General features: G+C 39.9%; 1 protein-coding gene across 1 annotated transcript; it reads right to left on the bottom strand.

Annotated features, from left to right (window-relative positions):
• On the bottom strand, positions 1 to 23,827 carry SLC40A1 (solute carrier family 40 member 1). The gene is made up of 8 exons (XM_007953658.2): positions 23,785 to 23,827; positions 23,249 to 23,316; positions 16,983 to 17,142; positions 12,515 to 12,630; positions 11,268 to 11,394; positions 3,299 to 3,544; positions 1,740 to 2,396; positions 1 to 314 (listed from the first exon to the last, which is right to left on the bottom strand). Exons 1-8 carry the CDS (start codon positions 23,825 to 23,827, stop codon positions 1 to 3), a joined length of 1,731 nt encoding a protein of 576 aa, XP_007951849.1.
• Positions 23,828 to 27,590: the final 3,763 nt, after the last annotated feature.

Raw genomic sequence — 27,590 nt, 5'->3', positions numbered from 1 at the left:
TTACACAACAGATGTATTGTTTTGATTCTCATTCCTAACTTCTTTTTCATCAGGACCACAAACAAAGAGCTGGTTGCCCAGAGTTTTTTGGGCAAATCGGAAATACATAATGTGGCCCATTGCCACAAAGGAGACTGAAATCAATACAAGCAACCCAAAAGCTTCAGGATTCGGAGCCAGGATGACCATGATGAAATGCAGAAGATCAAGAAGATAGTTCATTGAGTTCTGGACACCATTAATAATGCCTCTTTCAGATTCAATTACATTTTCTTGCAGGAGCTGTGTCACAGTTAAATCAAAAGACCAAAGACCTATTAAAAAAAAAGATTTAAATCTTTTAATCTTCAAAAAAAGATTGAGTGTAAATTTATAATCATACATTTCACACTGACAGACATAAATGTGTTGACATATGCAAAACACACACTTTGGTCTTGCTGCCTTAAAGTCCCCTTATATACGTTTAATCATAGCCTTCCTTAGAGAATTATTTCTCATTTATAAATCCTGGGTTATTAACGGCTTCAAGAAATTATTTTTACTCCCTAAATCTACAAACTTTTAAATTCCATTTTCCTACTACCAAAGTAAAACTCTAAAATCAGAAACATAACAAATCACGTTGTAAGTACTAACATTTTGGAAGTTAAAATGAATGGAATGAATAGATTGTTTACGATTAAAGTGTAAGGAAACTTTAAACCATTATTACATTTACTACTTGAGTTCTAAAGCCCCTATAATAAAACTGTCCTGCTTCAATGTTAATGTCTTTGATAAATTAAGGAACATGCTTTGAATCACAAGATAAATATGGTTTCATTTCAAGAAAGAATTTGGCCAGTGATAATTCATCAGCACTCTATTAATGATTACTTAAATTTTGCTTTGTAAGAAATCTTTACATTAAGTTTCCTTCCAGAGCTATAAAATCTATTTGTGTGGCAAAGTATATAACACACATCAGCTATAAAGAACCTTTGAAGGATTTTTTTTCTCACCACTATGTCTTTTTTTTTTGAAACCAAAAACACTATCATTTTTACCTCATACCATAGAAATAGTCTCCAAATTATAGTTCTTTTGGTAGTTATAGCAATGTTGTTGTTGTTGTTATGTGCCGTCAAGTCAGCCCTGACTCATAGCGACCCCTCCTTGGGTTTCCAAGGCAGTATCACTACGGAAGTAGGATTGCCCAACCTTCCTTCTGAGGAGTGGCTGGTGGGTTTGAACCGCCAGCCTTCTGGTTAGCAGTCAAGTGCCTTAGCCACTATGCTACCAGAGCTCCTAGTTATAGCAATATAGACTCTAAATTGCTAAATGACAGTATAATTATCATAGACATCTTCTTTAACAATGAATTAAATTATATTCTAAGAGTAATTCCCAAAATGTTCATTTAGAAAATATTTTCAAGCCTCAAACAAGTTTAAGAAAGTAAATGTATATTCATGTATGTGTATATATATAAAAACACAAAAATAGTTACTTTAATTCTAAAATACTTTCATAATTAAAAAATAGATTACAAGTAAATATAAATAATGGTTTTGCTTAAATTAACATTTAAGGGAATATTACAGACCACTTGTTGTTGTTATATGCCGTTGAGTCGGACCTGACTCATAGCGATCCCTCCCCTTGGGTTTCCGAGGTGGTATCACTTACCGAAATCTCTGTACCCACATGCTAACATGACACTTTAGTTCTTTAATATACCAAAAGAGCTCACTTACCAATTCTAGCAGCAATGACACCTGCAAACAGCAGACTGACAGAGATTATGGGCACAGATTTAGGACTCGTCGGTAGGGCAGAATTAGTAGGACTGGACCCATTTGACATATGCATTTCAGCTGTAAAGATGGTTTCAGGTACTTGTGTAGATGTAATTGCGGGCAGTGGCTCAGCTTGAATGAACCTGCTTCGGATATCTTCAAAAGGAGAAACAGACAAGTCCAAGGGACTTCCAGGCATGAATACAGAGATCACACACAAGATCAAACAAGAAAGCTGTGCAAATCCTGAGATCAGACCAGTACGCACCAGGCCACATTTTCGGCGGAGCCAAGTAAAAGCCACAGTTCCCATTATTCCAGTTATGGCTGAAGCTCCCATCAAAATACTGAGGACGGAGCCGCTCAGCCCCTGAGTATAGGCGTACCCTGTAGTGATACAGTCAAAGCCCAGAACAGTCATATAGAGGAAAGCAAGACCCATGCCAGCCAGAAACACTGGCTGGTTGTAATAGGAGACCCATCCATCTCGGAAGGTGCGGAAGGGCTCAGCCATCTGGGAGGCACAGCTGGGCTCTTGCTCACGTTCAAGCTCAAGGATGTTGGGGTCTTTCGCACCCATTAGACAAGTTCCCTCCAGGGGTTTTGGCTCAGTATCTGTTAATAAAGAGATATTATCATTTTAGGGGGGGCTAGGGCATTAAAAAATTAGCCAGTAAAATCATCTTACTTAACATTTTTTCTTCTCCTCTTCCCCTTTTCTCATGGGGACTCTCGCATGCTACACCGTAACATGTCTTTTCTTTTACTAATAACCTGAGAATTCCAGCCAAGGTGCAATCTCCAAGTAACATTTATGTTAACTCAGTAAAATACTATTGATTCATAGTCATATTCTCATTCTCTCTCTTCCTCCTCTCTCTCCACTTCCTCCTTTCCCTCTCCCTCTCTCTCCCTCTCTTTTAGAGATTATACTCCCACCAAAAGCAATTAGCAGGAAAACTCATCATATAAAATATAAAAATTGTTAAATGTAAGAAAATACAGCATCTTATTTTCTGGGGCCTTGTTAAGATTCTATTTGCCTAAAAGCCCAACTTCTTCTTCTCTTCTTAGGAAATGTCCACCTTCATGTCCTCATTCCTTTCACCATCTTACAAATGGTCAACAACTGACCATGTAATTGCTTCTTCAAAAATTCCTAGGAACCTCTTGTTTTCTTTTTCTACTATTTTCCCCATTCTTATGGCTTACCTTTTTCCTGCTATCCCTCAACTAGTCACTCCTCGGTGTTTCCAACAAACATTAAGGAAAAGGGTGAAAGGCCCATTCTAGTCCCTTCACACTCAACCTTTGTCTCACCCACCAGTATATAATTACATGACATATGATATCTATCTATCTATCTACCTATCTATCTATCTATGATACATAATTAGCCTGATACAGGTCTTTACTGATAATAAAACCTGAGGCAAACTCAAAATAATTTGGGTCTTCACCAGCATTTAAGTTCTGAATATCAGAAAAAAAAAGAATGATCATCTTGTTGAATTTACCTTTTTGTAAATTCAGCTGTTTCAATTCAGCTTCCTCTACTTTAAGAGCAGCTTTCACAGCTAGAGCAGGGGTTTTCTGGTAAACTTTCCAGAGCAGAAAGTACTCCACACACATGGACACCAAATTCCATCCCGAAATGAAACCACAGCCGATGACTGGGGAGCCAAACGTCATAATCTGGCCAACAGCCATGGGGGCCAAGATGTTGGTTAACTGGTCAATCCTTCGTATTGTAGCATTCATATCTATAGAGGCAGGTGACAGAGGCAGATAAGTGTGCAAACCTATCAAAGAGACTGTTCCACTTACTTAACACGGAGACATGAACTAAGAATGTAGATTCCTGCCTATATAAATTTCTGAAAAGCACTCTGGATAAACCATTTTGTTAGGAGAACATTTTCTGTTTCTAGCAAGTCACACTAAATTTCCCTACAAATCATTATTTCTCTGGGATTTTATAAATTAGTCTAGCACCAACTTTTAAAATGAATACAAGTCATTCTATATTTATGCATTTATTCAACAAATGTTTATTGAAAGTGTATTAAGAGCTAGCAACATTGTAGGCACTATGAAGGGAAAAAAGTATCTCTCCATGTCTTTATGGAGTTTACATTCTAATAGGAAGAGAGAGATATGAATCATTAAGCACATACATATACAGTATACATCACATGTTCAATAAATGATACGGCAAAAAAAAAAAAAAGGGCAGAAAAGGAGAATGGCAAGGGGCTCAGAAGAAAGGGGGAGATTTTTATTTTAAAGGGTAGGGAAGGACTCACTGGAAAAGGAGGGTCTCAGAGGAGAAAACATGAAGTGCAAAGAGGCAAAAGAGTAAGCCAAGTGCAAATCAATGAAGGAGAATTCCGGACCAAGGGAAGGGGAAAGTCCTAGGGTCTGTGGAAACTGTACGTACTTTGGCTTTTACACTAAATGGGACAATAAGCCTTTGGAACATTTTGAAAAGAGAGATGGCATAGTCTGACTTGTAATTTTAAAAGGCTCATTCTGGCTGCTGTGTTGAGAAAAGATTGTGGGGTGAAGGGGAGGGGAGCAACAGGTAGAGGTAGAGGTAAGGAGAGAGGTAGGAAATGGTGAGTAACAACAAGAGAAATGGGGGAAAAAAAGGCAGGGATATATTTGAATGGTAGAATGAGGAGGATGTGCTAACAGATTAGACATGGGATGTGAGAGGGAAAGAAAGAATCAAGGATGCCTCTAAAGTTTTTGGCCTGAGCAACCGAAGTGCAGAGTTGCCACTACTGAGAAAGAGAAAACTTCAGAAGAAAAGCATTTGATTTTGGAGATGTGGTTTTGGACGGCCTACTGACAATCAAGAAGTCATGAAAATAGGCAGTTGAATATATGAGCTTAGAGTTCAGGGAAGAAGTATGGGTCCAATTTGGGGGTTGTTAACTTGCTGATATTTAATACAATGAGATTGGAGGGGATCACCAAGGAAGTGAGTGTAGATCAAGACAAGAAGAGGTATGAGGAACAAGTCCAGTATGTAACAAAGTTCAGAATGTAGGAAGGTGAGGTGGAAGTAACAAAATAGGAAGAAATCTAGGAGAGTGTGGTGTCCTAGAAGCCAAGTGGAGACAATGTTTCAAAGAGGAGGATGTAATCAACTATATTATATGCTCTCTGCCAGTAGCACTAATGTGGTCACATGGTCGATGCCAGGGACCCTCCAGAAGTTTTGGTAGACTGAAAAGGGCAAATGCTTGATTGGCACAACTTATAATATTAAGTATACAACTCCACAGGGCACCACTTATCTCCATGGGGCACTCTCTGGAATAGAACATGAATATCTCCTCCTGGGTTTATGAAAACAATATCCTGGCCACAGAAAAGAGTTGGGAGAGAGTGAGCATAAGCAACTCTTTTTGATAAGTTTTGCTAAGACAGTGAACAAATAAATGGGGTGGTAGAGGAGGAAGAATGGGAAAGATTGCTATTTTTTAAGAGCATAAAATTATGTATGTCTGACTCGATGGCAGTGAGTATATGCTGATGGGAATGATACAATACGAGAAGAATAAAATCAGAAATCTACTAAGCAAGGGGAAGAGCTGTCCTCAGATAAGAGCACAAGCAATGCAGCCACAGTAACAAGAGTGTAGGCAATGCATATGGCTATAGCTATAGGTAGGAAGAATGACAGCAGGAGCACATGGAGGTTCTCTTCTCATTTCCCCCATATTCTTCTAAAATAGAAAGCAAAGTCATCATCAAAGTGAGGATGGACTGTATGAAGAAGAAAGCACTGAGACAGTCATCTAGGAAAGCAGGAAAAGGAAAGGACAAGGGAAGATATTAAGTTCATCTAGCAAAGTGAAAAGGCCAACTTGAACTCAGAGATCATGAACTTTGAGAGCAGTGAGCAATGATATGTGTTTTTCTCCAGCCACACTCAATTGTGGGGTGCTAGATTTAACAAAGGTCTTATACAAAAGTAACAAAAATGGAAGAGCCAAGTGAGTTAAGGGTACTTGCTAATAGATGATTATAATAAATGACCTTGAAACAGAAACTGGCTAAGGACAGGAGACAAAAAAAGGACCCATGAACAGGGAAAAGGTAGTATAATCAAGAACTTATAGGTGCTGAGGAGATGGGAGAACTGTTGGGGTTGGGGTACTAGTAGAACTGACCTGGAAAAATTGGAGATATTAGTTCAATATATGGGTGCCTACAACTGAGATTATGGAAGGGGAGAATTTTTTGGTGATGATAGGTCTAGGGTATGACCACAGAAACATATAACTGAGTCAAGGTAGAGGACAATGAAGGAGTGGAAGTCAAGAAAATCACCTATTTTCTCATTCTCTATATCACAGGATAGAGTGAAAATTAATGACCCTAGTTTTTAACAATAATCTGGGGCTTCTTAAGGGAAAGTAGTACGTGACTACTAAGTACATTAACAGAAAGCTGCCTTTATTCTTTCTCTAATTCTTCCTGGTCTTCAATTACCTTCCAATTAGTCCTTGAGCATATAATGCTTACTTGATAACAGAAGAACTTTGACATATTTCACCTTTCCCTTGGAAAGGCAAAGGCGGTTTTCATTGATTTTACACGTGACCATTTTTGCAGAGGCTTCACTAACTTTCACCTGCCTCCCAATAGTAAGGTTCCAACCTACATACTAACAGAGAAATAAAGAAGTGACCCAATAACTGGATAATTTGAATCCACAAAGTAAGTAAATAAAAAAATACACTTTAATCTTAAAGAATAGAACAATAACAGAAAGTTATTTTCGTTAAAATTATGTTAATTTACTACCTCTCTACCTCGGTTTGCAAAGGCACATGGAGCTTCTTAATGCCATGAATCTCCCTCTCCAATGATATACATTGGAAGTTAATAATGTTTAGGTGTCAGAAGAAACGTAGCTACAGAAAAAAAGCCTTTTATTTTTCCAAAGCAGAATGAGTTTAATCAAAAAATTACCTAATTATTTTACTGGTAACAGAACAGAGAAGAAACAGTCCTCTGAATGTTCAAACACATACTCTACAAATTTATATTTATTCTTATAAAAAGCACAGAAATGTGTGAACATATAATTCCAATTTAACCTTTTCCAGCTACAGTTGTGGACCAGAACATGACACTACCTAAGGACTTAACATTAGAAACCTGTTGCTGTTGTCAGCTGGCTCACAGCAACCCTGCAGGACACAGCAGAACTGCTTCATAGGCTATTCAAGGCCATAATCTACAAAAGCAGACTGCCACATCTTTCTCCCCTGGATCGGCTGATGGTTCTGAACCACCAACATTTCAGTTAGCAGCCAAGCACTTTAACCCCTGTGCCACCAGGGCTCCTTGACATGATAAAGGGCATATTACATCGCAATATTGCAATGATTTTAAAATGGTATATGCTGAACATATCGCACCGAGCTGGCTTATCTAACACCAAAAGAAAACCAATTTTTAATCAATTGAGTTCAAACACGAAATTTATCCCCCATACTTGGTCAAGTTTAGCAGCAGATTCTCCCTTAGAATGGTGGGCAAAAAGGAAACTTCAGAAACTGCTAACAGTGAAGCACAAAGGAAACAGGGAAGGAAGGAAAGCAGCGGATGGAATTAAAGGGCTGGGAAAAGGAAGTGAGTGTAAACAGGTTGGACAGGCTGAGTCCTGGCACAAGAGAATGTTTAAAAACAAAAACCACTACATAAAGTAGCTGGGAAAATTAGCTAACAGATTAATTAATAATATCTCTTTTTATGAAAAACAGTATGCTTTATGAGGTTATCTAAACTCTATGGTGACAGCTATAGTGTGGCCTGATGCCACCGAAATTTTGAAACTTTCAACCTTGCCAGGGAAACTTCTCCTGTTACCCCCAGTGACACAATTTCCAATTTTTAAACTTTCGAAACCAAGAAACACTGGGATATTTAAAGGACATGGGACCAGGTCGGATCCAGCTCACAACCTTTATCCTTTATGCCTACACCTCTTTTCCTTCACCCTCTGCACACATACACACGACACTCAGAACATACACAGATTCAGCCTTCCATGACCAAGCTCTTGCTCAGGGTTTCTAACAGTCTTTGCCAGCAATCTTCAAAAATTAGCCTGCATAAAAGTACATTATTGCTGACTGGAGCAGATACACCTGTGTACACAGACACACTGTCAGAGGCGTCCACGGCACCAGCTGGAGTTGCTTCCAGGTGTACTTTTTCCCTTCTCCCTTTTATTTCTCTTCAATCCTTTTTCTCAGCGCAACTTGCGTGCTTCCTTTTAGCACCAAAAATTCAGTTAGACCCTAAACTGAAGGAGTTTCTGTATCTCACTTTGAAGCATGGATTTTAAATGTAACACAAATTCTGAGGTTAAAACTTTAGAAGAGGCAGCATGTAGGTTTCTTTCACTATTAACCTACACCCCTGCAAGGATTTGAAAGAACACCACTTACTAAATTCTAACTTAAAGTGGACAAAAGTTCAACAGACATAAACTTGAGAAATTTCTAGAAAATCAACTCGTTAGCCTAGACTCTTCCAAGCTGCAATGGGCAGTCATATATTTGCTGTTCTTGTTCTGGGACATAATAAAGTTAAATGGGATCTACCTACCTACCTACCTACCTACCTACCTACCATCCACCTATCCATCCATCTATCCAGAACAAGGTAAAGATTCTGAGTATCTTTCTCCTTTCAGAGCTATTCTATAAATTTTATCAATATAGATATATTTTAAAAAATCGTAGGAGCCAAAATGAGTTGTTAAGAAGTTTAGATAAATGAGAAAAAATCATTTTAAAAAGTCAACATTTTTCCCAAAATGTTTTCCAACAAACACGTATGTAACCTATTTTCAAAATCTATGATTTTGAAAGGAGCTCTGACAGCATAGTGCCTAAGGCACTTGACTGCTAACCAGAAGGCTGGCGGTTCAAACCCATCAGCCACTCCTTGGAAGGAAGGTTGGGCAATCTACTTCCGTAGTGATACCGCCTCAGAAACCCAAAGAGGGGTCGCTATAAGTTGGGTCTGACTCGATGGCACACATAATAACAACAACAACAACATGCTTTTGAAAATGTGCCAGGGTTGCATCCTTTCACTATACTTATTCAATTTTTATGCTAAAAATATAATACAAGAATTTGAACTATATGAAAAACAACACAGCATCAGGATTGGAAGCAGACTCATTAACAACCTGCAATATGCAGATGACCCAACATTGCTTGCTGAAAGCAAAGAGGACTTGAAGCATATACTGATGATCAAAGACTACAGCCTACAACATGGATTACACCTCAACATAAAGAAAACAGAAATTTTCACAACTGGGCTATAAGTAGCATCATGGTAAGTGGAGAAAATTTTGAAGTCCTCAAAAATTTCATTTCCCTTGGATCCACAGTCAACACCCATGGAAGCAGCAGTCAAATCAAATGAAGTACTGCACTTGGCAAATCTGCTGCAAAAGACCTTCTTGAAGTGTTAAAAGCAAAGATGTTACCTTAAGGTTTGCCTGCCCCAAACCAGGGTACTTTTAATTGCCTCACATGCATGTGAAAGCTGGAAAATGAATAAGGAAGACCAAAGAAAAATGGATGCCTTTGAATTGTAGTGTTAGCAAAGAATATTGAACATACCATGAACTGCCAGAAAAAATGAACATGTCTTAGAAGAAGAACAGCTAGAATGCTCCTCAGAAGGAAGGATGTTGAGCTTTGTCTCACACACTTTGGACATATTATCCAGAGGGACCAGTCCCTGGAGAAGGACATCATGCGTGGTAAAGCCGAGGGTCAGTGAAAAAGAGGAAGGCTCTCCATGAGATGGTTTGACACAGCGGCTGAAACAATGGGCTCAAACACAGCCATGAATGTGAGGATGGCGCAGGACCAGGCAGCATCTCATTCTGCTGTATACAGGGTTGCTATGAGCAGAGCTGGTTCAACAGCACCTACACAACAACCACGGTACATGATCGAAGACAGAGAAGTCAAGGAGAATCACTACTTGAACTCCCAAAAGAATTTCCTATAGTTTAGACTCGTGCTAAGTTCATCATAACCACATACAAACCTCTAAAATCACTGTTCTATTTCTATCTCAATTACAATACTGCTACTCAAAGTGATGACTCATGAAAATTCTTCTTGTTCTAGACCTTCCAAACTTTGCTCCTTTTCTCTCACTATCTCCTTTCAACCTTTTTTTTTCTTTTAAATCACATGACTAGTCAAGCAAAGTTGCTTGGTGACTCCAGCACACAATCTTGTCTGTTTGTCTTAGGATAAGCCATTGAAATCATCAGGATATTATCTGTCAGGATGTCCTGGCAATGTATTAGTGATACCCATTATCTTACAGCTTAGCAGAGTTGAATCAAATGATATGACCAGTAGGTAGGTGTACTCTTTCTCCTTCACTCTGTAATTATCAATCCAATGTGTGTCTGTGTCTTTTATGGGGGGCAGGTAGAAAATACAGTTAGGAAGGTTATTCTGAGCCCAAGTGCTGTAGATACAATAGAACATGTTGCTTTGTACGCATTGTTCAGCCTGTCTTTGGCCACTTCTCTGCATTTCCAATGGACAACTATAATTATAAGCATCTTAAAAACTGTATTCTGTTCTCTGTTTCTTTAGTATGTAATGTTGTTGTTGTTGTTGTTGTTATGTACCATCGAGTTGGACCCAACTCATAGCGACCCCTCCTTGGGTTTCCGAGGCAGTATCACTACGGAAGTAGATTGCCCAACCTTCCTTCTGAGGAGTGGCTGGTGGGTTTGAACTGCCAGCCCTCTGGTTAGCACTCAAATGCTTTAGGCACTATGCTACCAGAACTCCTTAGTATGTAATAGGACCTATTATTCTATTACTTCATATATAATATAATAAAGACTATAGATTGCAACTTTAAAGTAGAAAATTAAACTCTAGAATTCCTCCTAGAATTAAGTTGATTCCATTTGGTTTCCTCGGAAGCAAGACGGGGCAATCTATTTCTGTAGTGATACTGCCTCGGAAACGCAAGGAGGAGTCGCTATGAGTCGGGTCCGACTCAACGGCACATAACAACAACAACCACCATTTGGTTTGGAGAAAAATAACCGTATGACTGATACACTATTTATCCCATGTCATATTTTCATCCTCTTAAGCATTAAGCAAACATTTAGAAATAGTTAACAGAGTACAAAAGAAAGTTGAAAAGAAACTGTTCTTCCATCTTTCCTGCTTTCATAAATTAAAAGAGACATTAAATATCCTATAAATTCATTTTGTAACAATGATATAAATGTGTGTACTGAGAAAAACAACATGATAAAGAAAAATAAAAATAATTTCAACGTAATTATTCTCAAAAGATATTTGGAATCAAAAAGAAGTCACAGTCTCACTTATTACTACTGTAAATCCTAAAGTAATCCTATTGGACTGAAAGATAAAACCAAATTACCTGCTAATTTGCTTCTGTCTTCTCCTGCAACAACAACAATCCAATCCCTTTGGATTGTGATTGCAGTAGCGGTACTGGCCAAATTTGCAATATTTGCAATAGTGATGATCAAGATATAGCAGGAAGTCTGAGCAGTTACAAGAAAAATATAAAATGTCAATTGTATTACCACACTGTACCTACTTCACTGTATAAGGTAGTTTAAAATGGTCTTTGGTGACTCAGTAAAATTTAGTTTTAATTTAATTTATAAGAAATAATTTTACTTTGTACACAAGAAATAATAAATACCACTGGTGAAGTTAAAGGGCATAGATCTTACCGTGCCGTATCATTTGCAGTATGCGTGATACAAAAATTCTAATAGCCTGCGCAATTTATGTAACAGTTTATCATAAAATGTTCAAACATTGGTTTTTCATATTTTTCCTACAATATCTTCTCTGAAATTAATAATAAAGAGGAAATGAGATCAGAGCTCTGATACTTACTAGCTGCATGACACTGGGCAATCAATGTTGCCTTAGTTTCTTTTTTTTTTTTTTGTCAACAAAATGAAGGACTAGTCTAGATTTCTAATGTCCTCCCTAGCTTTGAAATTCTGTAATATTCATCCAAAAGACTCAATAGTGGCATCAAACTCATGTTTTCTACCCTACCACATTCCTCTCCTCTTCTCCTTTAAGGAACCATGGAATTATAGTAGAAGTTATGGAGCTCTGGTAGTATAGTGCCTAAGGCACTTGACTGCTAACCAGAAGGCTGGCGGTTCAAATCCACCAGCCACTCCTCGGAAGGAAGGTTGGACAATCTACTTCCCTCAACAACCCAAGGAGGGGTCGGTATGAGTCAGGTCTGACTCGATGGCACATAACAACAACAACAACAACAAACAGAAATACCAGTTACCATTAGAATACACAACCATGATATATATATATAATACTTCTTACATAGTATGAACAAATTGCAGGTATTAACTAATGAGCTTAAAACTAATTGACAGCTAAATTATGTAACAAATTTATGGAAAAACCAAGAAGACAAAACTTACATTCAAACAAAACTTATTGGGTACCTGTCTGTTTGAGGGGAAAAAACACTGTAGGGAGCATTAAGGTAGATGTAGACATCAACATTAAAAGTCACATTTGCAAACAGACACCTCCTAGCCTCCAAGAGTTTTCATCTTTTACCACCAGCAGGTGTTCCATTTTCTGAAATCAAGTATCTTATTGAGAACTTACAAGAACCCATCCATGGTACATGGTCAGAAGCTCGTTCTTATGTAAGAAAACCATCATCAGGATGATTCCACACAGGATGACCGAAACGTTCTGTACCACCAGTGAGGTCTGGGCCACTGCACAGAGGGAAAAACAAAACATTCACTATCAGCTCCTCAGGAGGGCTGTTTTTATCTACATATCACTGTTTTACTACTTTAATGCATATGCATAACTATGACAAGAGGAGACGTTTTCCTGGACTAAATCCTGCCTCAAATACCTCAATTCTTCCCACTCTGAGCCAGCCCATCACACCAAACCAGTAAAACCTGAAGAAGGATGGGGTACTGAGAACTTTGCCTCTATCGGTTAAAGTCATTTATAATAACTAAATTTTCATTTAGTTTATTCTCTTGAAAGCTCACTGACATAAACAGAACTATTACACAGAGAAAATCCATCTTTCACTTATTTATTGCTTAAACATGTCTCTAGCTAAAACAAGAGTATGTAAGAGGTTATGGAGAAGATTACAGGATCTATCACCTCCTACACGACAAGCTGAATCTGATAAGATAGGATGTTATGGGTAAACAAGAAAGACAAAGAAAAATTTGTCAAGGATAAACCACTAGTGTGTTTCTTTCGGAATACTAATGCTATGTGTTAAGAAATTCTAAACTATACCACCTTTCCTCACAGGAAATGTGCTCTTACACTGAGGCAATCAGATGGATAAAGCACTACAGGTAAGGACAAGTAAAAACACCAGGTAAGCACAGCTGGCAGCCTTTTCTCTGTGACTGGGTAGATGATCTAGGGAAAGATACCAAACATCCCTATGTTTTAGTGCCTGTGCCTATAATGTGAGGATGGTAAAACCAGCCTTTCTTATTTTACTGAGTCATTACAATGGTCAAATAACATACTTATGAAAATGCTTTGAAAAATTACAGGTCCTGTCTTCAAGGATAATTAAGCTCATACTGGCTTTAAATTCATTATTAAAGCTTCAAGACGAATCAAACTACTTTCAGAAAGTGGTTTGAAATAAAATCCCAACGTATACCTCATTTATTCATTCATGCATGCACTCATTCATTGCGCTAGGATTAAATGTCAACTGAATGAGGTTCTTAGCATCCAGGAGCAGGAGACAGGTATGCGAATAGACTTGTAACAATGTAAGTGTGTCATCTTAGTTCTCTAGTGCTGCTGTAACAGGAAATACCACAAGTGAATGGCTTAACCAACAGGAATTTATTTTCTTAGAGTTTAGAAGGCTACAAGTGTGAATTTGGCTAGAAGTGTGAATTCAGAGTCCAGGCTCTAGGGCCTACATGAAGGCCCCTGGACCTTGGGCTCCAGCTCTCTTATTCCAGACTCACTGGAGCTGAAGGCTTCTTCTGACTCATGCAGCTACTGGCTACTGAGGCTGATAAACCCAAGATCATCAGGTAAAATAGCAAAATCCCAGGATCAGCAGACACTAGTTCAAATCCAGGAACTGGAGTTGAAGACTTGGCCAAATGCAGGACCCAAAATGCCCAAGAAAGTTAGAGACTTTTCTCAAAGCTTCTCCACATATATTGGAAGCAGGCCCCACCTCGAAGGCAACTCCCCTTCAAGTGATGACATACTCACAGCAGATTCCACTTTGGAGGTGATTACAATCTCATCACGGGGAGTAACTACATCCAGCTGCCAAGCCACTCAAAACCAGGCCCAGCCAAGCTGACATGCAACCTTGACTACCACATTCCACCTCTTATGGACTTGGCACCTGTACAGATTTCCTTCACTGGGTGGCCTGATTCTCCTAGTCTGAGTGGTGGCCTCAGGCCCTTGGCTTGGCAGGCCCTATTCTTCTGTCCCTTAGGCATGGCAGCCCTACCTCCTCACTTTGGGGCAGCAGATATGGCCCCATGCCACTAGCACTCACGTATGGAAACTTCACCCTTCAGAAATGAGTTAGTGAAGATCAGACTCTTTGAAACCTAGGAGGCTGGAGCATTTCTATCTTCTGAAACCCCAGAGGCTGTGGTCCTACCCTTTTGAGACAGAAGCAGCTCTGCTTCCTATTTCCTTGTTCTCTCAAAGAAACCAGCCTGGGCTGTGCCTGTTAACAAGTACTACAAAGCTCTTCAGCTCTACCAATTAGTGCCTGAAGGCCACCTACTCCACCAGGAAGCTTCCTGCCAAAAGGCACTCAGCTTATCCGTCTGTGGGCCAGCAAGCCTGCTGTTCCATCTCATGCCAGTCTCTTCCACCAATTAGTGCCTGAAAGCAACCAACTCTGCCAGGAAGCCTTCTGCCTGAAGGCATTAAGCTTTCTCACCCTGTCAGCTGGCAAGCCTATCCCTCTGACTTGTGCCGGTCTCTCTCTTGGCTCTGTTGCCACCGTCTCTCTGCTGGTCTTCGTGCTGTGGTCTCAGTGCACAGATCTCAGGTCCAAGGACATGCTCCACTCCTGCTTCCACATTTTATGTATCAGTTAGATCAGTTCCCCACTCTCTTGATACCAAATTATGTCTTAGTTTTCTAGTGCTGCTTTAACAGAAATACCACAGGTACATGGCTTTAACAAGAAAGGATTTATTCTTTTACAGTCTAGGAGGCTAAAAGTCTGAATTCAAAGTACCATCTCTAGGGGGTGGGTGAAGACCCTTTGACCTTGGGTTTCAGCTCTGCCTCTTGTTCCAGGTCCACTGGACCTAGAGGCTTCTTCTGACTCATACAGCTGCTGACTGCTGAGGCTGACAAATCCAAGATGGCATGTAAGATGGCACAGTCCCAAGATCAGCAGGCAACATGGCAGGCCACCGGTTCAAGTCCAGGAACAACCCCAAGAGCAGTAAGCAACATGACCAAAATGTGCCAAAAAGCAGAGACCTTTCCCAAAGCTTCTCCATAGATACTGGAAGCAGGCCACACCCTGCAGGCAACTAATTAGCCATTCTCAGCAGATTCCGCTTTGGAGGTGTTTATACAATTTCATCATGGAGAATAATTACATCCAGCTGCCAACCCACTTCAAACTATGGCCCAGCCAAGTTGACAGACAACCTTAAGTACCACAAAGTACAAGAACAGAGGTAGTAACAATGGGCTCACAGAGGAAAGAATGGTTAATTTAGCCTAGAGAAATCAAGGAAAGTTTCTCATGGAGGGTGACGGAAATTGATAACACAGAATAAGTGGGTGATTCCTATCCCACCACACTCTTCTTCATTTAACTCGTCATTCTTTCCTAACCTACAATCATAGTACTCAACAATCATAAGGTTAAAGGTTCCTATGTATAATGTTTTTCTGAGGAAGGACGATAGGGCAATCTAATTCTGTAAAGATTTAGCACATTGGAAACCCATTGGGGGTTTTATGAGTCAGAATCTACTCAATGGCAGTAAGTTTGGTTTGGGCTTTTTTTTTTTTTTCAATGTGTGATCTAACAACTAGGGATTTTTTTCCCCTAGAATATAGAACATTTTTCTAGATGTATTCTCAAAAAAAAAAGTCTACCCATTCTCAAAACAGAGAAATCTTTCTCTTAACCATTTTACCAATAGCATCAAGTCCTCGAATTTGATAATCCAGGTTACTCTGCATCTCAGTCCTTCCCCAATGTCTGTGGCAGACATGCTAGCTCTTGGCAAGACCCAGTGGGCAACTCAGGAAAATTTTGCTCTCAATAATTATCCACATTGCCCAATATCCTGGATAATTAAATTGTTCAAATCACTTTCTCTCTTTCATATATAAAACTGAATGATCTCAGTATTAATGCTCTAGAAGAAATTTTAACATATTATTTCTTCTTTTTCCCTAAAAAAAAATTATAATTCAGCTCTCTGTGACCCAGGCTTAGATATTCTCCCTTGAATCTGTATTTAGTTTTCATTTCTTCTCCCACCACACACAGATACTACTTCATGAAACACAGTAATCCAGAGGACAGATGTAAGAGTAGTCCTAGGAACATCACCCTAGAGGAACTTACCCTTCAAAAAGAAGCCAGTAACATAAAAGCAAACTTTTATGTTTAACATAGTTTCCAGAAAAGTGCTAGGATGTAATTAGAGACGAGCAACTCAGAAAACAAGGGTGCGAATGGTTGCATAACTCAAAGAATGTAATCACTGTCACTGGATTGAACATGCAGAAACTGTTGAACTGAACTGTTGTGTTTTGCTGTGCATATCCTCAACAAAAAAAATTTAAAATTGCTTTTTTAAAATGCTACGATATTAATCATTAACATCTGGAAATTATGAACCGTCAAAAAAAAAAAAAAAAATGTGCTCAAGTGTCCCGGCATCCCAACATCTGGTAGGAACCACAGGATCCTCAATGTGGAGGTACTACCATCAAGTACCCCATCCTCATGGAAGGGCAAACCCAATACTCACCGTTTTTTCTTTTATTATGGATGTAGCTCAGGCACTGTTCCCCTTAGAAGCCAGGGCTTAGTTATAACAACACTCACCTTTAAGTCTGGCGTTCTTATCCACCCAATCTCCAATGATGGCTCCCAGAAACAAAACAGACCCTGCCACCACCAGTCCATAGACTGCAGTCAAGAGAAGGCTGTTTCCATAAAGCTCTACCAGAAACACAGACACTGCAAAGTGCCACATTCGATCTCCCTAGAGTAAGAAAAGAAGAGATTTTGATGAGAGGTTTTTATATTCTAGTCAACTGTGCTCAAGAAGTTGCTTCTTTATCAGAAGGGCACTTTCCAGATTCATCATGAGATTTTCAAATTCTTGTATGGATTGAATACTGTTCATTTTGGTACTGTAGAAAATATTCTTGCCCAATTAATGAGTAAACTTTAAACACCACAATATTAATAAACATGCACAAGTTCGTTATCATTCTAGAGAAAATGTGGTTTCCTGACCTAGCAAGGTGTTTTGAGACAAAACCTGTTGCCTTGTGTGCCAGGTTTCTACTCGGGCCTGAATTATGCCTGTCCTGATGTAGAGAGGCATAAAGCTGTTTGCTGCTGAACCAGAACTAAATGACAGGATCATTCGGAAACATCAGTATGCCTCCAAAGTGAAGAAAAAAGCCAGTTGCTTAATTTATAAAGTGACAAGGACAGAATATACAACTCTAAAGTTTCATTACCTCTAGAAGTTCTAAAAGTTATGCTCTATTTCAGAGATAAATTTTAAAGTCACAACAGAGTGATCAGAAAGACAGATGTAAAAAGGGCAAATTCTGGCACATAATGAACCTAGATATGAGAAATAAATTTAAATATACATTTAATTTAAATGTAATATTTGTTTCATATGAATATTTTAACTCAGATGGGTTTCGAAAGGGAAAAAAAAAACCCGTCTTTACATAGACACCAGAGTATGTAGGGGAGTTTGGGATTCATTACTGCAACATCTGGTTTTAGTTTAACATAAGCTTTCAAATGAGTCAGGTAAATTAATATATAAGAAATCAATAATGGAACTTATTAAGAGACTTTAGGCTCCATCCCTAGCCTCTGAGGTTAACTTCAGGAAGGACAATAATGCTTTTAACAATTTATCCCTGGGAATTACTACAAGAAACTAAATTCCTAGACTGGGTTCTTCATAGATTTGACCCTACATAGAAGTTCTTACACTCTTAGTTCTTTCCTAAACCTGTTAACATCTTCCTGATAAATTTAATACATGACAAACAATGTATTATCTTGGTATGTGAAATGATTTTAAAAAGTTAATAAAGCCAAGACAACAATCTCATGCACTCAAAACTTAAATTGATGCAAGCCAGCAATAGTGTTAAGGAGCCTTCATGGTACAATGGTTAAGTACTTGGCTGCTAACTGAAAGGTCAGTGGTTCAAATACATCAGCAAACCCACAGGAGAAAAGACCTGGAGATCTGCTCTCATAAAGATTAACAGCCTAGGAAACCCTATAAGGCAGTATTACTCTGTCATATATGGTAACGAGGAATTGGAATCGACTTGACAGCACACAAACAACAGCAATCATGTAAAATGAACTTAGTGCAGACCAGTGGTTCTCCACCAGGAGGGATCCTCCCCCAGGGATCACTTGGCCTGTGGAGCCATTTTGGATTGTCACAACTGGGTGGGGGTGCTACTGGCATCTAATGGATAGAGGTCAGTTGGAATGCTGCTGAACATCCTCCAATGGACAGGACACGCCCTACAACAGTGAAAGAATCATCCAGCCCAAAACGCCAATAGTGCCACAGTAAAGAAACCATGTTGTAGAAGATTATTATCAAAATTTTGAACCACAATTTTAAATTAACATAAAATGAAGACCTTGGAGAATGGGGTAGATACAGTCAAGTAAACTTTAAAACAAAAAAACTGGAAGCCCTTGGCATCTTGTCAGAAAGACTGATTCTCACTTAATGGTTTGGAAAGTGGAATCTAGAACTCGCTATACCCTCAACCGTCAGCACAGTGGTTAAAGCGCATCACCAGAAGAGGTAAACAACACGTTATTTCTGGACTCAGTAAATGAATGGATGGATGTTCAGTGCATCACAGCAGGGGAAGAGTAAATAGAGAAGAGCTGAAGAAACCTGGACTGATTTGTCAACTACATTGCTCTAGTACGTTATTATTATCCCATGAATATTCAAGAAGTATGAAGACTATCAATACTGTGATCAATATTCCCGAGACAGATTATTTTTTCACATTTGCTTCGATAGATAAGTGATAGGAAGTTTTTGCAATTAAATTTTAAGTAGGAATTGGGTAAGACTCAAAGTGTCTTTGTGCTAAATGACCAAAAAGGTAAAACACACATACAATTTGTTTTAAACTAATATAAAGACAAGTTAATATATATAGATGTCAGCAAGAATAGCAAATTAGGCTCTTTCCTCAGTGTTTAACAAGAAAACAAATTTAAATGTGTGTAGAATAGAATGGAATGAGGAGAAGGGAGGTAATTTATCCAAATCTCCATTCCTCTAAATAGCTCCCAAGAAAAAGACAAAAACACATAAATTCTCAAAATAATAAATTATCTCAGTAAGTGACACTCCTGTTTCTTAATGAGAAGAGTAAGAAATACTAATTTAATACTGTTGCTTCTTTTTTTCTTACTCCTACTTTTACCCCCAAAAGAATTTGTTTCCGATTCCTTTAGAGCAGGCCATTAAAACGAGTCCTATTAAATGGAAGTCTTCTTTCTTGCTTACCCTTTTATAGCCTACCACCTCCCTGAGGGAAAGGAATAAACTTGGTCTGTTGTTGTTGTTGTTATGTGCTGTCGAGTCTCGGACCCGACTCATAGCGACCCCTCCTTGGGTTACCGAGGCAGTATCACTACAGAAGTAGATTGCCCAACCTTCCTTCTGAGGAGTGGCTGGTGGGTTTGAACCGCCAGCCTTCTGGTTAGCAGTCAAGTGCCTTAGGCACTATGCTATGAGAGCTCCTAAACTTGTTCTAGTTTCTCCAATTTCCAAAAGGATTACTAAAGAAGCCAACAGATTCTAAGCTCACAAAGAGCTCTAGAATCTGGAAGAGTCTAAACAAACGTTGAGCAAGTGCAATCTCAAGCCCACCCATTCCCTTCTTATTCCCATTTCTTGCCTTCCCACAGGACGTCGACCTACTTCTATGATTTGTTTACACGTCTATCTACCTTTACTGGACTGAGAGCAGAATGCCTACTGAGTACCGGTGACTGAATGATCAGTCACTAATCCACTTAATAAATATTCATAGAGAGGCCATTATTTAACCAATACTGTTGCAAGCCCTCCAGTTTCAGCTGTGAACAAAAATCAAGGTCCATGCTTTCCTGCAGCTCACATTGCAGTGAACAGAGACCAAAAACAAAGCTTCAACAGGTCAGAAGGCAGTAAATGCTATGAGGAAAAGTAAAGAGGGTGGGGTTTGGGCGGTGATTACACAAGGTCTCCATAGCAGAGACATGAAGGAAGTGGCAGCTGGAGCCATGCAGACATCTGCAGCATAAGTGGGGACAGTCCGTAGGATAATGACATAGGCTGCATCCCTGGGAGAAGCAACTTGCTCCCCTTTTTAACTGCCTTACCTGTTGGTGATCTTTTCACGATTAGGTGTATTTTTAAAGCTCATACCAAATTGTAAGTTCCTTGATGATAGGATCTACTTCTTATACTATATTCTATAGGGTACACAGTAAAAATGTATTGACAAAGTACACAGTAAAAGTATACTTATCTACTGGCATTTAGAAATTAAGTCAAAAATTAAAATTCAATCCCACAGAAATCTAACCTGTGATAACCTTCCACCGAATGGCCCTATGGTCAATGCGTAGGAAAACATGATTTAGCGGGGTTAGGGAATATACAACAGATATGTTAACTTACATACATCAGTATACATAGTTTCCTGTTATAAAATCAGGCAGAATGCTAAAGAAGAGACAAAACTCAAAAGTGGGATTACTTGGAATTAGAAAGTATTGCTCCTTTTGCTCCCCTTTGCAGTGAGAACTAAAGGTCCACTAAACTCTATATGGGAGCTCTGGTAGCATAGTGCCTAAGTCATTTGACTGCTAACCAGAAGGCCGGCGGTTCAAACCCACCAGCCACTCCTCAGAAGGAAGGTTGGGCAGTCTACTTCCGCAGTGATACCACTTTGGAAACCCAAGGAAGGGTCTCTAGGAGTCGGCCCGACTCCACGGCACATAACAACAACAAACTACATAGTTGCTTTTTTTTTTTTACTGTAATTCAATTTTCCCACAGGAACTCCCTTTGCTCTCTTTGAGGTTTTAGCTTAGAAAAAGCTGTCCCTTTTCTTGTGGGACTTTTAATTAATATGTTAAAAAGTTATCCCACAGTTGCACCTTTTTTGGCAAATCTGAACTCCAAACTTACTAACCAAACCTTAATTAAGAAGTGAGGTACTTTCTTCTTCTAAGAGCTAGCTGATGATCACAAGATGACAATTTCGGACACTACTTCAACCACCTGTTACTGGTCTCCTTAGCATTTAACCAGTCACCAGCAGTGGCAGTTGGCTCGTTTCGCACTCATGGCGACCCCGTGTGCTTTCAGAGTGGGACTGTGCTCCACGGGGTTTTCACGGCTGTGACCTTTCAGAAGCAGATATACAGGCCTTTTGGACAAAGCATTCCAGGAAATGGTTAAAATGCTAACCTTTTGGCTAGTAGCTGAGCGCTTAACTGTGCTATACAGGAACTCCTCTTAACACTCAACATTTATTTAGTAAATTAAACTGCGAAGAACAAACTTGCCTTAGATTTATTAAGGGTAGTTTCACTACATTTCTACTTAGAATCATCAGCTATTTGGAATAGAAACTCACAGCAATTCTACTTTGTTTATAGAAATTTGCAGAGTCATTCCATCTAAGCCTCTGGGAAGATAGAACCTTGAATTTTTAAAAAGCTCTCTATGAACTGCTATTTCTTAGACAACCGATAACCCAGCTTAATAATTTTCCAAGGGCATGGGTACAGATTACCTCATACAATAGCTTCCATTCATGTCTTAGGAACAACCAAATAAAAGTTACCAATTTTCTCTTTAAGTAGCATTCAAAATATGTTCTCTCAAAATTCTTTCTCCTTACTTATAGTTCTTTTCAATTAAATTTTACATCTGAGGCATGAATAGAATATACTTAAATTTACTGCTTTTAAACAGTAAGAGTAATTGTTTAATTTTTAAAGGAGCTCTGGTAGCATAGTGGCTAAGGCACTTGACTGCTAACCAGAAGGGTGGCGGTTCAAACCCACCAGCCACTCCTCGGAAGGAAGATGGGGCAATCTACTTCCGTAGTGATATTTCCTCAGAAACCCAAGGTCCGAGACTCACTCGACAGCACATAACAACAACAATAACAACAACAATCATCATAATTAAATACACATCCAGGATACTTGTGAAATTATTCTCCTTTGTTTATTGGTTGATGAAGGAACCCAGGCCTGCCAAAACACTGAGACTCTTCCAAGACCACACAGGAAGTAAGGACAGTTATGTATCACTTGCTAATTTTAATTGATTGGATGATAATTTTCTAGATAGCCTGATCTGCCCCACACATAGCTGATAACAGAATTTTTAAGGACTAAAATGTTTGTCACTCAGATATATTTGCTCTTGGGATCATTTATATATAAATTAATTTTCAATCGCCAATATTACCCCATAGCCATAAGTCACTCCCTTAATCTACTGAATTTTCACAGTGCAACCTGCTAGAATTAAATTTTAACAAAAGGAGAAAATAGTGTCCTGTCTTAAAATGTAAAAGAAGTAGAAAATATGTGACATCCATCCATTCTTAGCAGTTGATATTGTGCCTAAGGCATTTGACTGCTTACCAGAAGGCTGGTGGTTCAAACCCACCAGCCACTCTTGGGAAGGAAAGATGGGCAATCTACTTCCTCAGTAATACTGCCTCGGAAACCCAAGGAGGGGTCACTATGAGTTAAGTCCGACGCCACGGCATATAACAACAACAAAAATGCCTAGTAATGCAACATATCATTTATAAACAATGTAAATACCCCTGCCCTTGTTAATGCTATCTTTGGATATTTGTCCATCTATATAAAGTTTTTTATTAACATCTCAGAGAACGTATCTTTGGTAAAGATAACTTTTTCGTTGTATGATATATTTAACTGCATGATAAAAGTGGAAGTTGACTTAATGCAATTGGTTCGACTTAAAGGAAACATGAAATTGTGCAATATATGTTGTAAGAATTACCATACATCTCACTTACCCAGGTAGACAAAGAATGGCCAAGGTAAAGAAGGAATTTTGCAGAGGTCAGGAAGTTTGCTAAGGATCCTGTAAAAACAGGCGGGAGGCAAAGTAGTAAGCATATTTAGTCACTGTTGTGAGCTGAGGTTAGAATGCTTTTTTATACTTGTTTTTACTAAGACATGATCGTTAAAAATCTATTTTGTGGGGCAAGTCACTTAGGAATGGATGCATTGAGTTACTTAACTACCTGTGACTTAAATTCAGCATTACCTATTGGTCAATAACTGCCTAACTGCACAGAAAATGAAGAAAGCTCTTGTTTCGACATTCTTTAACTCCTTTAAAAAAAAAAAAAAAGTACAAAATAATCCAAGCTGTTGAACCCACTCCAACCACACCTTTCTTCCTCAACCTCCACGAAATGAGTCAAACAGCTCAAAGCACTGTGGTTAACAGCTTAGCCACCTTACTCCAAAACTTATGTGGAGGAGTTGCTTGTCTCCAAAGCCCAATCTGTGTTTACACCACATGCATTTGGTCAAAACAACTCACCACAGCATCCTCCCCGGCGGTTTGGATCTCTTGCCCTGTTCATGACACCAGGCGCCTCCCCCCACCCCGACTTGTTCTTCTGCTGCTACGGTTGTTGCTGCTGCTCTTCCGAGGTGATTGTTGTTAACAGGAGTGCAAAGAACAGAAGATAGCACCGCTAAAAACACAAAAGCTTTGTGCAAAAAGACCCCAAAGACTACTATGAAAAATAAAAGGAAAACGGCCTAGGGGGGTCTTCTTTTTGTCTTCTTTCCAAACTTAGCCAACACTGTAGCTGAAGTTGGAAAGGAAAAGCCTTATAGAGGCTGGTGGGGGGCTAACAGCCGCCCGAGAAAACCGGGGCGCCCGACTCCGCGCGCTGCCACCACCGCGGCTGCCGCCAGCCGGGCCCAGCACTTATACCGGGCGGGGGGCGGAGCTCCCTCCCGCCGACGATTCCGGGCCGCCCTCTCTGCTGGAGGCCACCCGGGCGTCCCCGCGCGCGCGACCCGGCTCTAGCCGATCCTGCGCGCAGCGCCGCCCTCCACGCCTTGGCCAAGACCAGTCGCTCGCTCCGGGCGCACGCGTCAGACTGGCCATAAACAACAGGCGCGGCCTGCGGGGTCCTTCGCTTGAGCCAACTCCACTCGCCGGGTTTTCCCACCGACTGAGAAGCCGCGAGATACGGGTCGGGTAGGCGGAAGGAATGGTAAGGGGTAGAAAGTGCCGGGACCCCCGGGACGGACATGAAGAGGTTTTGCGCAAAGCAAAGAGGCAGGTTCTTGAACTAAGCGCTTCGTATCCACTACCTGGGCGTTCGAGGCGGCGGCCGCCGAACGGTCACTGTGCAAAGGCTCCAGTCCGAACTTGGGGGCTTTTTTATTTTTTTCTTTTTTCCCTCTTTAAATAAAAATAATTTTTTTAATGTGTATATAAACATAATCCATTTCACAGAGTTTTCCTGACTCTTAAATTCCGGCCCAACTGCAGCTGAGAATGCCTTTCCTTCCCAGGGTTGCTTAGCAGGGCTTCTCTTAAAGAAAGAGAATCAAAGGGCAGGAAGGGGGCTCAAATAACAAGAGTCCAGCCCTCTACACCGGAGTAAGCAAAGGTGAAGTCCCGCAACGAGTTAAAGACCCACCCCTAGGTCAAAACTCGATCACCCTCTCTTCCCTGGAGACGCGGGGAGGAGGAAGCATCCCAAGCATTTCTCTTCTTCATTCTCCCTTCTCCGGGACACGGATTCTCCCCTTAGGCGTCTCCTCCCCATTTCTCCCTCCAAACGCCCCAGTATCTGACAAGCAGGTACCAGGAATACCGGTTATCCCAGTTGTGTCCCAGAATCTGTCCCTCTTTAGATAAAGTCATCCGGTGATCTCCTAAAGGGGCAGGTGAATGACTATGGAGAACACTAGACTTGAGCTTCCCAGGGCTTTTCTCCTTTTCCTCCCGCTGGGCCTTACCAGTCCCTCCTCAGCCAGTTACCTTACCCTTCTCAATCTCTCCAAAACCCCAGGAGTAGAGCCTACACATTGAAACTCCAACCAGATCCCATACCCTGAGCACCAGGCAAACACGCAAAAAGCACCCAAACACGCCTGAATATATGCCCTGTATCTGGACTCTCAATCAGGAGCCCTATAGGTCTACCAACGGGCGGAGTGCTACTAGATTCTGTTGGGACGTGGTCTGGAGGGTAGAGATAGGAGATTTACGGTTTGGCTGCTGCTGTTTTTCCATTTCCAGAGCTCTTTTTACCATTCTTTAACACAACACTCCCAAGTCCTTTCTCTTTACTCACAGGGAGACTTTGGCTTGTTTTCTGAAGTTGGAGAATACAGTCATATGTCCGTATGTCTTTCAGAAGTAAACTGAAGCACATGCAAACGAAGGATCTGCTAAAGGGGGAAACTGGCAAATTTAACCTCTCCGCCTTCTGGAGAGCTGTTATTAGAGATGAATTTTCATAGGTCGTCAAGTAAGGCACAAAAGGTAATGATACTTTGCCCATTTGCCACAGCGTCTCTCAGCAACAGGACATCAAAATGCTTCATATTAATTACTACATGCTACAAGACTGAATGTTGTGCTGTCCCAAACTTCTAGGTGACTACAAGGAGGTTCACTTGGTTAAAGATGTTTGCCTCCACCTAATGCTTGATGCTGACTAAGAAGGGTTTGTGGGAATAAGACAGTGTACACCTAGGTCAGTAATATACCTCAAAATGTGACATGTGGTCTCTGTTTATCAAGGAATACCTTTGAGTCAAATCTGAGAGAATGGTGAGAAGAACAAATGAGTGGAGTGAAGCAAATGAGAAACATGCTATGGAAAGAAAATAAGCAAGATCCATAACATCAAAACCAGTGAGATGTTTGCCCTTTGGGAGGGGATCCTAAATCCTAATTAATGGGAAAAGTCAAGCTATAGTAGTGAGGAGTCATGAAATGGAAAGGAATTGAAAATGGAATAAAAATCTTCAAAATATATGCAAAATGGCAGAAATCTTCTGGTCTTGACATTTTTAATTACAAAGCACCACTTCCATCACACCACCCAACTGACTGCTCCTCCCTCAGAGGGAACATTTGACTAGTTAAAAACTAAGACTTCTTCCAAAGTCATATATTTTTTCAGAACTCAAAACACACAACTTTCCTGTCAATGTAATCATAATTAAGAAAGCCATACAAGTTTTAAATTAGTTTACAAAAAAAACCTAAAAACCATTTTCCAATTCGGAAGGTTGGGCAATCCTACTTCCGTAGTGATACTGCCTCGGAAACCCAAGGAGGGGTCGCTATGAGTCGGGGCCGACTCGATGGCACATAACAACAACAACAAATTTTTTAAATTCTTGAATAACCAAATTCTTCAATTAACCAACTTTTTAAGAATTTCACTCAAAAATGCTGACTTCTCTGAAAGGGATAACAATAGAAAGTCTTAGATAGAGTGGGAGAAAAATGGGGAAAAAAAACTCAAAAAAAAAAAAAAAAGACCAGGCTTACTGGTCTGATACTGGTCTGATACCCCCATCCCCCTGCCCACAAACAGACTATGGCCTTTAGTCATGCTTCAAGCCTGGAACTGAACTCACCCCTAAGGCTCAACTTTCAGCCAACAATAGAGAGGCCTATGAGGTGAACAAAAGCACCTGGGAGGGAGCACTCCTTAGAAGAACAATCAACCAGAAGAGATCAAAAGGGCAGCACTAGCCCAGGGATAAAGCTCAGAAGTCTGGAATGGATAGGAATGTAGGACAAAGGGAAACAGTAACCACAGGGAGAAAATGAGAAGAGTGCTGTTGCATTGTGGGGATTGCAATCAGTGTCTCAAAGAAAATATGTGTGAATTGCTGAATGGAAAACCAATTTGCTCAGCCAGAATAAGATATAGATAGATATAGAGATAAATTCTAATTTAAAATTGGTAACAAATACTTATGGTTGAGAAATAAAAGGTGTTTTATTACTTTATTTTATTTTTAAATTGCTCTTTACTTACCCACTATGCCTCCTAACTTTCCTCTGCTATATCTGATGTATTTACCAGGAAAAACACAGAATAGAAAATGGTCACCATTATACTGCTTCAAAGAAAAGTAGTAGGGTGATCATCAACTATGACAGGAAGACTCAGATCCAGGACAGAACTTTTGTTGGATGTGAAACGTTTTAGCCTAACTTTGTAGCTGTAATGCCATTTTTCCATTCAGAAGCCTTTCACAATATTAAGGGCATATCTCAAGAACTATTTCACATTTTTATAACCTATGACCTACTGGACTCTTGAGAAATTAAGTTCAGACACTTAATTTAAGTTA

This window comes from Orycteropus afer, unplaced genomic scaffold (assembly GCF_000298275.1).
Source record: "Orycteropus afer afer isolate SDZICR_OR568_19922 unplaced genomic scaffold, OryAfe1.0 scaffold00001, whole genome shotgun sequence".
Taxonomy (NCBI): domain Eukaryota; kingdom Metazoa; phylum Chordata; class Mammalia; order Tubulidentata; family Orycteropodidae; genus Orycteropus; species Orycteropus afer.
This window is presented reverse-complemented; position numbering and strand designations above follow the sequence as displayed.